This window comes from Apis mellifera, linkage group LG9, assembly GCF_003254395.2.
Source record: "Apis mellifera strain DH4 linkage group LG9, Amel_HAv3.1, whole genome shotgun sequence".
NCBI classification, from domain to species: Eukaryota; Metazoa; Arthropoda; class Insecta; order Hymenoptera; family Apidae; genus Apis; species Apis mellifera.
The window spans coordinates 10,846,016-10,858,381 of NC_037646.1; the positions used below are offsets into that span (position 1 = coordinate 10,846,016).

At 31.7% G+C, this 12,366-nt stretch overlaps 1 protein-coding gene across 50 annotated transcripts in view; it reads right to left on the reverse strand.

The window, feature by feature from the left end:
• LOC725336 (longitudinals lacking protein, isoforms A/B/D/L) overlaps positions 1-12,366 on the reverse strand; it is a 178,591-nt gene that overhangs the window by 160,991 nt on the left and 5,234 nt on the right. For 44 of the 50 annotated variants that reach the window (XM_016913866.2, XM_026442826.1, XM_006567544.3 and 41 more), the window contains exon 6: positions 10,092-10,232. In XM_016913866.2, coding sequence (XP_016769355.1) covers positions 10,092-10,232 — 141 coding nt within the window. Of the gene's footprint in view, positions 1-7,427; positions 8,399-10,091; positions 10,233-12,366 lie in introns of those variants that run through there. The other 6 variants (XM_006567552.3, XM_006567560.3, XM_006567569.3 and 3 more) reach the window with 2 other exon arrangements.

The following is a 12,366-nucleotide window of genomic DNA, read 5'->3' on the forward strand; positions in this document are numbered from 1 at the left end:
GCGAACAACACACGTGGAAAAGGGGGAAAGTTCCACAAATTTTATAAACATTATGCATAAATGTCGTAAATATTAATGCTGCATCGAATGCGCAAACGTAAATTCAATTATTGCCACGACAAAAAGTTTGTGGTGACATTTGAACTTGGCTTGTATAACGTACATAAAAAAAAATATGTACGCTTCGCCAATACGTCAAAACAGTTAAATTTTTTTCTTAAAAAAGTAGATACATAATAATTTCAATATTCGATAATTAATAAAAGAAATTCGTTTCAAATTCGATAACACTGAAACATGAATGTAAATTGGAAGAAGATTATTGATATTGTGAATAATATAAAATTGTCGTATAATATATAAAACAATAATAATCGACACAGACAAATAACCTTAGAATACTAGGAACAATTATAAGAATAAAACATTTAGATAACTTGAGCGATAAAAAAATCACATAGAAGCTTGGCTGCAAAAAGTAATAAAACGTATGATGTAGAAGAAAAACACGTGACATATATATATATATATACATATGGGAAGAAAACGATATACGTCGTATAAAACAATATAAATATTACAAATGTAAATCTAACTGCAGTTAGAACTTATTTTAATATCGAAAATGGAAAAAAAAAATTACCAAGTCATACCACCTTTTACCTGATTGTCCCATGATGAAGTTCCAATAAGAAGAATCTTCTTATCGATTTCAACACTGACGTTCAATCGTACAAACACTAAGAAAAAACGCGATAACAATTCGCTTTCATCAATTCGTCTCTCGTAAAAAGATATCAAATCGGATATCTTCGGATCAACGAAATTGCGACTGTTCCTTAAAAAACGATAAAGATGACTTATTTCGTTAGAAACGAACGAAGAAAAAAGGGGAGAATAGAATTTTCGAAATTTGAAAAAAAAATTGGTAAAATTAATCGTTTCCACTTCCAAAAACTTTCAAAATGGAAAATTTTCGAAAATAGAAACAAACGATGAATTTTTCTTCTTTTATCCGGGGATCACTGGAAGAACATCGGTTCTTAATCTCTCTTCTCGTAATGTAACAACACAATATATATATCGATGCACGTGTACATCACACAGATAAAAATTTAAAATAAAAATCCGAGCAATCATCATCGTAATAACTGCTCGGAACAAGCTACGTATGTAATTAGAATCGCAAATAAAAAAAGATGAGAAACGCGATTTCTCACGAAAATTCGTTTATCATCGTGTAGAAGAGAAATCTAAAAAAAAAAAAAGATTTATCATTGTTGAGCAAGAATATTCGAGAATATGCATCGTGAAATACCAAAAAAACGATGAAGATCGTTTGAAAAATAAATTAAAATCATTACACGCATGTCGAAATGATATGTGATCGGAAAAACGATCGTGAAATAGCGAAAAATATTGCTACAGACCGTTTTAATATACAATTTTTTTTTTTGGAAAAGAAGACAATGTAAATTCGTATTGCATTATATGGCAGAAGAACATACGATATTGCAAATAAGATCACAAGAGCATCGTTATCGAATTATCGAACAATCCAATTTCCTTACCTATAAAATTATATTGATCAGGTAATCCGATAATAAAAAAAGTGACCCATGTTTACAATAACGAAATAAAACGATGAAAAAGATCGTAAGTATTATAAATAATACTTTAAGTATTATAAATAATATATATATAACATATATATGTAAATGATATGTAATCATAAAATGCAAAAAATGCAGCAAATCTAACGAGTACATTAAATGCGCAGTGAAACAAATATGAAATACTACACCTCTTATATCTGCTGCAATGGCTGTATCATGATTTACCATATTTACCATCACACGGTAGATTCGGATTTTTCTTCGGCACGTTCTTTCTTCTTTTCCAGTTATATTCGTTTCCAGAAACACACACACGCGCGATATGGCAAAATATCGGTCAACTTACGAATCGATCAAAATAATATCGACTCGCGTTGAAAACCATAAAAATTTGCCATACACCGAAATTCATGTACATTCCCACGACTAACAAGCCAAATATACGAAAAGTATTGCTTATTAGAATGAGGGGAAAAAAATAGCAGTAAAATACAAAAATGCAAATATCGCGATAAGAGTATTAAAAAAGGATTTTCGTAGCAAAAAAAGCATACGAAAATGAATAAAATTCCACGTAATTCCGACCGATGTACAAACAAGTGCATCGATCGATTTTCTCTTTCTTTCTTTCTTTTTTTTTCTTCTCCTTTTTCTTCTTCGGTATAATCACATGGTTAAAAAAAAAACTCGACGAGCGTTCGTCACATCGCGATCGAGAAATCGCTCGACCGCGATCAACCAACTTTCTCGCATTTCGTCACTTCGTGATCTTCTTTATAATCTTTTTTATTTAAATCTCTTCGAAAACAGCCTAAACACTTGGAAAGTAAAAAAAACGGTAGCAAATAACGTACAAAATCGTGAAATCACATGGCATACGTTGAACGAAATTCGAATGCCATTTGAAATACAACACTATGAGAGCAGTATTAACAATTGTATACAAATATGTTCCCATACGCAATATAGATATATGATAATAGTACATATATCGAGTGGAAAACATTGTGTAATAGATGTATGTTTATATGTTACGTATATATGTATGTATGTGCGTATGTACGTGTGTATATACACGTAAAACATACACGCGTACGTATCCCAATATGTATTTATATGTATATATGAACACGCTCTTATTATATATATATATATATATATATATATATATATGCATATAAACACACAAAGATAAATATACGATATATGTATTTTCTTATGTACATACACATTATACATGCGCACATGTAAAATATGCATTTTAAATCGGGTTAATCAAATACTTGATGTTTATATGCGTTACGAACAAAGAAGCAAGTTATGTACACATGGGTTAGTTTAAAAAAAAACAAACAAAAAAATGTAATGGAATGTGCGCAAGCGCGTACGCCTCGTATTTGTATATCATAGAAAAATGCAAGGAAAGTATATATTCGTAAGATGAGTACCACCACCGTATATAATTATGTTTGCATATGATATAAATATATTTTTATATATATATATATATATATACTTAACATATGTATATATATATACATATCATTACCTATGAGAAAAAGATATTGATATGCAGGCAAATCGATAAGATTTTTCACGCGACGAGTACGCATCACGCTCGCTCACTTCCGTAGAGTTAAAGAGACTTAATTACACTACCGAAGGAAGCGTAGGCATGCAAGACGAATTACGCAAAAAATGGCACAACGCAATGGATTGAGAACTATCGAGTGTACGCATACACGGATGGATAAAGAAAAAAGTACGTTGAATCACACATCGTATGTATGTAATGTGCGTGTACATGTACATGTATGCATGAACCTTATGCGTGCCTGCGAATGTACGTATACATACGTACATATGCATAAATTAACACGCATCAGACATGCATGCGGACACACAAAACACGTACATAAACACACAGTACCGATACGCGTGGAAAAGATCGGACACGCGTGAAACGCGCATGCGCACGAACCACGTGACATCACGCGCATGTCAGGTCTTAATGCGGATACGTGCAGCGCCTATCACGCGTGCCACGACTACCAAAAGAACACGTGCTTTTTTTGTTTCAATTTTTAGATCGTTATGATGTTTTCACTAACCTACAGAGACTTGACAAACGCGGAAAAACGCGTGTATCGTATTCCAACACGAAGGAAAAACATATATATCCCCATCGCCATGTTCACGAGACCTTCGTCTTCGTTACGAGAATAAAAACTATAGTTACATTCGAGAGATCCTTTCGAAAAAAGCCACGCGTTTCGTATTACACGGGGAACGTGCAATAAGAGGACACGTCTCCGCCGATCGACGTATTGCCAATCAGTGCGCTTTCTGTGCTGTTAGAAATATGAAGTAAAGCGTCCCTTTTCGTTTTATACAATAACGCAATAGACAAAACAAAAACAATGAGATTAAAAAATAAGCGAGATATGCTTTAGAATCCCTTTATGTGCAAGTGAAGAAAAAAAAAAAAATAATACTGCTAATACATTGTTGATTGCATAACGCCTTGTCCCCTAGTGAATCTTGTTAATCACGAGATATGATAAAAGAAGTTTTTAATACACTCACGCATATGATTGGCTTTACGTCGTAAATAATAAAATCATACACGAGAGAACGCAGCCAATTCGACTTTGTCTCGTGCGCATCTTTGCCACGCGCGACGGATACGTGATTATATATACATAAATCTTAATCCCTTCTTTCGTCCGATTGTTTTTCCTTACACATTATTACCACATATTTGTGGTGAATATCTTTTATTTCTTAACAAAAAAAACACGTAAACGACTACAAATGGGTATCTTTCTTTTTCTTGAGGATACGAGGGTTGCATTTCGGCTTCAAGGGTAAAGATCAAAAACATGTTTACAATATTGCCCGAAAAATTTGCTTCGATCGTTTTCATGCGTTTCGTTTCGTGAAGAAGAATTTTAAATTATAAAAAATAAAAAACATAATAAAAGAAGTACGAAGCTTGGATTATTCGGACAATTATAAACGCGTATTTGCTCTATCCTTTCTACCGAAATATAAATATTTATTTCCACAACAACATTTACAGAAAGTTTTTCTACGTACTGCAAATAACGTGGCGCAACGCCGGCTCTATTTTTTCTTTTTTATTTTTTTATTTTCTTTTACCTACGCACGCGTCAACGTGGAAAATGAAATACCACTGAGCTTAAAATGGTCAAATGTGGTACTACCTCGATAATATATATATCATCAAAAATATGGAACACCAAAATATGGACAAAAAGTACGCTTTTACGTGACAGATCGTTAAATCGAATATCTCGATCAAATTAACTATAATTGCGTGCTATTTGGTTAGGATAGAATCGAATGCAATGACGGTGCAGAAAACACGTTCCGTGCTATGCGAAATTTATATCGTAGAATCCATTTGCGCCGTCTATACATATTTCTCATGAAAACTAAGTCTCATTTCACTCATTTATCTTATTATCACTCTCGTTCATAATTCCTAAATATACTCTCCCCCTTTTCTAACCTATTTTCTCTATTCTCCTCGCTCCTTCATGACCAGATTTAATTTAGAATTTATTTCCATTCTGTACTCTAACCACATATTTCTGTATATCGAGTTACTATTTTTAAACTTGAATCGACTAAAAATAATCGATAGAAGTATTCTTTATGTTTTTAAAAAATAGTAATTTTTTGTATAAAAAATTTACATTCTTTGAATGTGATTTTTTTTGTTGTATCTATGAAAGAAAATACTTTATATTTTATAGCATTTCCAGAATCTTAACGTTATAAGCCAAAATGGATGACCAAAGACCCGTGCGCTAGCAAATGCTTGGAATTTTTTTGTCGAACCTTCTATTTGAAAAAATCCTACGCGAAATCTCGATATTTATAAATTTTCCAAGAATTCAAGAAAAATATTAAACGGCGCAAACAGAAATCATCGAAATCATTGTTCAACACGGAACGTGTCAAGACGATAGAAAAAAATGTGAAACTTGCGTTCAACTAAAAAATTTTGTAAATTTTTTTTTTTTTAATTCATCCGGCATGAACAATCGATTCAAGGTAACAAGTCTCTGACGACAAAAACAACAACCTTCCCCATCAATGCGAGCCCTCATATCAAAACTTCGATCTCAAAAAAATGTGACATGTTTCGTAAATCATCTTCCATTCGAAAAAAAAAAAAAACAGATATAAAAATCGAATTGTTAAAAAAAGAAGGATAATTTTCAAACTAAAATAAAAAACGAGTAACAAGATTTTCTCGAAATCAAGAACTAGCATTGACAGAGAGATCGCTCCTCTCTCTCCGAAGTTACCTTGTTTCCCACGTTGGATCACCTATTATTCTGGCGACCATTTATCCTAATATTAACTCTCCTTCGATAATAATGGAAAAAAAGTAACGAGAAGAATATCATCGCGCTCGCGTGAAAGTGCCCTTTTCTCGTTTTATCTTAATTTTGTTTGTCAGAACTCGTTACCGCTAACCTACATTTTCTAACTGGTCTCTCCAAAAGTATCTCTCTCCTCGTCCTTTTAATTTCATAACCACACCGTTAATAATTTACACCTGAAACAATTTATATCTGCGAGAAAAAAAAAAAACTGAAACAACGGATAACAACGACAAATATTTTCCTACTTATAAAGATATACACTGTACACTTTTAATTTTCTCGTTTTCACAATGCCATATGCATCCGTGTCGCATCTACACCAAATAGCTTCGCGCGTTGCATCTGCCAACGACAGCTGCTAGAGCAGATGCATCAAAACTGCAGAGAAAACAACAGCTGCACATATCTCTATCTCATTTTCCTGTTTTTCTTTCCTTCTTTCTTTTTTCTCTCTTCCTTTCTCTTTTCCATTTATGTACAATGAAAACGAAAAAAATATACTGCTCGTATATAAGGATATATAATAATAATATAATGAAATATTACACTTAAAAATGATTATGGCAAAAATATGTCTTTTTATCTAGCGATATACACGATTTTCAAGCATTAAATATAATTCAACGAACAAGTATCCAATAACATTGATAAATTTTTCAATATATTAATTATTAATTAAGAATGCTCAACATCACACGATTTATATCCAGAAAAATTTCATCGAGCTCAAGGCAAACTAGTAATCTTCATTGAGAACCTAATGCGTATGTAATTAAACGAAATATTTAAAATAGGCCACATAATTTAAATACATGTTTGCTTAGTTTTGAGATATCAATATTTTTTTAAAAAAATACAGGAAAAATATGAAGGTAAATTTCACTTTTTTTTTCTTCAAAAAAATGATCTTATTCATTTTCTGATATTGAGTTTTGAAACGAATACAATGATTTGTAATGGAAGGTCGAATTCAAAATCAATTGTAATGAAAAATAAATTATTTTAACAATTCATTCCTGATTATTGATATTCTTTTTATTGTCATTGTTTCATTCATCTTAACAATATATTGAATTTCTATAATTAAAAATATAAATGAAAAACTGAGATAGAAATTCTTTTATAATTATTAAAGAATATTTTGATGAATGTATATGGACAATTCATGTAGCAAAAACTTTGAATTTTGTCGGATTAAAAATAAAAATAAAGAAATATATTTTTTATTTTATATTTTAACACCTGTGATTATTTAAATAAGAAAAATTAATGAATATATCTTATTTATTATTGCAACACTTCAAATATTGATGCTCAAGATTATTCTTTAAACATATTTTATTGGCAATAAATATATAAGTTAGAAAATGATCAAAGTAATTCGTTCAGCTTTATGAAATAATTTACTTTCTACTTGTAATCGATCTTTGACGATCTTGAATGACCTTCAACTATAGATGATTGTATTCGTTTTAAAACGTTCTATCAGAAAATACATAAAACCATATCATACCATTTAAAAAACGAAGTTGACCTTCATATCTTCTGTACACTGCCACCTACAAAAAAAACTTATTTCAGATTACATTCCTCTTACAGTTAAATAAAATCTCGTCAAATATATTTTTTTCTACGATTTATTTTCGATCTTCTACCATATTGGTCAATATTCTTATGAAACTTTGATAATTTTCATATCGTATACAACAATCATACTAATTCCTACTTCAAAACCATTTCAATAATCAATAATTTTTATTAGTTTTATTTATTCATCTCTTATCCAAAATTTACACGAATCTAATTAGAAATTATACGTGTTATTTCTTCGTTTCTTTCATTGGAGTTAATAAATTAATCTGTTACAAAATTTGTGATCACTTAGTCTTTTTGCACTTAATATAACTATCATAAATATATAATTTCTCGTCAGCTTATACAGAGTATTATTATTATTATTATTCATATTTCGTTCCATACGCGTTCAATTAAATAAAATATATTTCTCCTGCATCTATAAAAATTATACCTAAACTTTGAATTACAATTGAATTTTTACAAGAGAATTTTTTAATTGTAATTCGATAAAATAAAAGTAATATAAAAAAAATCGTGCAACAAAAATTCAGTATTGCTCTTTCGTGTGATAACATTCAAAACATTTGATTCTGCAAAGGGGTATTCGACAGTATTCACACATATAACATGTATCCTTACGTTTTCCGTGTACTTTACAGACTCTGCATGATCTCTGGGGAAACTTTTTGGTTCCTGAACTTTGAATTTTTTGAAGACGATGCTGCTTCCAGTTCATGGAAAGCCTTTGCGGTGGATCCTCATGAAGAACACGTCTCCTAGTACCTAATATTGAAGTTTGGATGACGTTCTAACGTGTCGAAAAGCAAAGGACTTAATGAAAATGATTTTATAAAATTATACAATATAAACAACCGCTACAAAAATTTAATCAACGATGCGATAATGTATGTATATACGTATAAATATCATTTTATAATAATTCTAACAAATAATATATCAGCAGAATTTTAATATTGGAAATGTATTTCGTTATTCACCATAAAGAAAAAAAAAAAATCTATCTAAAAGAGATACTTTGGAGAGACCCTGCTTTGCTGCCCTATCCACATCGAGTTCTACGCATAATTCGCCGATATATCTAAAATCACTTTGTGAAACGATTTTACGTACGAAAAATGAAAACGAAACTGAATACAAGAAATAATTATTCTGAATCGTATTATATTCTCTATTTCCAGGATACGCGGAGACATTTTCCGGATCTCTTGTCCTTATCATTTCTTTTTCCTCTCTCTCTTTTCCGGCATATACACCCCATCCCCTCCCCATCTCTCTCTTAACCATCCAATATTTTTGGATTTAATCTGTCTGTATATATATATATATATATATATATATATAAAACCACGATTACTAATGTGAAACTAAGAGACACAAAAAACCGAATATATTATATATTATGTACATGAAAGTATGCATACAAATATATATGACTTTTTCCTTGATTATTATAGACGCAAAATATGAAAGAAGCGAGGAGTTTCGTATTTCCTTTGGTCGGTGGTCATGACGGAGAGCCTGCTCCGCACGGTCGACGTTTTCCTTGCAGAGGAGAGAGAGGTCATGCAATATCGCGTTGCGAGGCCAACGATACAGATTAGCCGCAAGAAGAAGACAACAAAAAGGGAAAGGAAGGAAAGTAACGGTTTACATAGCCGTGGATATATATATATTTATCAAAGGTATTTATCTTGTGCACCTTGTGTCGATCGATAATTCGTCAAGAGACAAATAGAGTGGAAAGATAAAATATACAATAATAATAATAATGATGATAAATCTTCGTCGAAACATATCGGCAAATCTTGTGTCAACCTCGTAACGTGATATCGCGATGAAAATAATAAAAAAAAAAAAAAGGTAGAAAAAAGATAGAAGGAACTTGGAAATTAACGAGAAGCTACATGCCCTGTTCAGGAAATGAAAAAGCTCTTTCAGAGACCGTGCTACTCTTGAACGTACCGGCTGCTAGGTTGAACCACGTTATTCAACAGTGAAAAGAAAATATAAAGCCCTGTCACACCTGCGCAATAGGCTTTTCTCGTAATTGAACATCAAAAGTTTTGTAATCTCTTTCTCCATTTCCTAAAAAAATGGATTTCTTAGACAAATCGCTTTCGCGCAACGATATATCGTTTCTAGATAACGAAATTCGAAAATATATAATAAATAAATTTATTACAGAATTCGTAGAATTTTTAAGCTATATAAAGTATATATATTTCCTTATTTCTTCTAATCTCGTTTAATCAATTATATACTAAATTTAGATACTTCAGTCTTTTTCCTTTGCATCGATATGCAAATTTAAGTAAAAAAGAAAAAGGGAAAGAAAAAAGGTGGGGGGGAAAAAAAGAAGAGAAAAAAAAAAAAGAAAAAAAAAATTTTTGTCAAACACGAGTGCCTATTGTTACAGCGAGCAGGAGCAAATAAAAAATGATATGGATGAGCCTACCTTGAGAGTCGCGGTGGGCCTGGGCGGCCTCCTGGGCTGCAAGAAAGACTTCGTCTGTCGTTCCTGGAGCTCCTGCCACCGAGCCCACGACTCCTCCCGCGTTACTTCGATCGCCGGTAACGTGCCATGCACCTATACCTGCTAATAAAACAAACAAACAACTATACTCATAAAAATTTTCCTCCTGAATGCAGATGATACACACTGATTCACTTTCTACACGCAAAACAAGACTTAAAATTAGATAATAATAATAAAAAAAAAAATAAATAAATCAAAAATCATATATAATTCCAATAAATTGTGCGATTTAATAAAAGTCAACGAAATATCGTACTAGGAACAAAGGATTATACTTTATTATGTTTCTCTTATGTTATATTCGAAACAAGAACAAAGAGAAAAATTCTTTGGATTTTGGAAGTAGTGTCCGAAGTAGTGAAATACAGGGTGTGATATCGATGATATAAATCATACATACCCTTTTACAAAATAAGTACACTCGGCAGTATCGTGCATAAGTATTTTAAATAACACAACACATCCCGAACCGAACAAAGTAGTCGGTTTTTTATTTTCTATCTTCGAGAAGTAAACGTTTATAATAGTAAATAACATCGAACATCTTACATTTTTTTTATTATATCTGTGATCATTGCACACGCATACATACATGCGAAAACATACGTCCAATTTCTGGATATATTTTTAGATATATCTTTTTCTTAATTAAATATCTACGATAACACTTAGGACAAAGTAATAATACTGATCGTTTCCAAGCTACTTTACAGTCTGATATTTTTTGTACATTTTCTTATCGTATCCTTAATCTTTCGTTAATGATGATTTTTAATATAAACTTTAATAACTAATTTCAATAACAGAAATAACGTGGCTACAAAATATATTTATAATAAACAATTAACGAGACCTCACTATACTTGCTTAGATACTATCAGTATCCTCTCCTCAATATCTTTTCAACGTGACTCGGCTCTTGGATATTCTTTAGAAACCGTGATGAAAGAAGGCTTGATTATACAAACTCATATATTATATATAAGTAGGTATTTGTGATTCTAATTCGCATATATAACAATGAAAAAAAATTAAGCGTGTGATACTTTTTATATAATGATAATTTAATACTGTCTATTAAGAAACAAGAGATAAAATATTAAGTTTTGTATTTCACAATAGAGAAATACAAATAATCGTATAATTAATTAAAAAAGAAATAAATAACGTTTGAAAAACTGAACACTTTAACATGCGTGATGTAAATTTTTATACATCGACTTTTCATGTATGTTTTTCAAAAAATTATCACATATTTGAAAGACGCTTTTTCTGCATGCTTTTTCTCTTGTTTTCGCTTTTTCTCCTCCTCTCTGTACAGTTAAATCTAAGATAACTAAAATAAAATACAAATATCAATAAATCACGTGTATCCTTACAGAGAGAAATATATATATATATATATTTATATATATATTTTAAATCACACACGCGACAATGAAAATATAAGAAAACAGAGCAGAAGAGAATGGCATAAATGGTTCTCAATCGGTTGATACCATATTATTATTATTATTATTCGCTGCCGAGTCTTGATATCATTGCATAAACTATACATGTAAAAGCATACACCACACTAAGGCTGCCTAGGCTGGATCAGGTTACTAGGTTGTTGTCTCCATCTCCTTCTGACGACGTTCAACTTTTTCAAATAGAATTGCAGGGTCGAGCGATTAATGCCATACATCTCTGATGCCTGAGTGGTGCTAACCCCCTGCTGTAATATTGCATCCAGGGACATTTTAACCGAGTCTAAACTATACTTTCTGCCCTGTTTTTTTTCCAGCGATTTAAGCAACGCGCCTACGTCAACATCTGGGCGTGGCCGCCTCATGTTCGGCCCTTTTTTACATTCGAGGAAATGGGACGCCCAGAGGGCACCGCCATCACCACCCACCAAATTCCCTCTCGACCGAGACCGCGCTCCCGCCCCCCCACCTGCAACGAGGAAACCGAAACTAGTGTCGGCCGAACATTACACGACCCGTTTTAACATTTAAGAAACAAAAAAACGAAACGTTCGCGTAATTTATATTTTAAGTCACCAATCATTCAGTCCCTTCCTCTGATATAATTTTGCATTTTAAATTTAACAAACGTATTTTTTTGCTAGATATGTAAATTTCCTATTCCTTTTGTTATATCACACGGATTAAAAAATCGTGCTTCGATTCAAAGTTTCTCTGAATCGAAG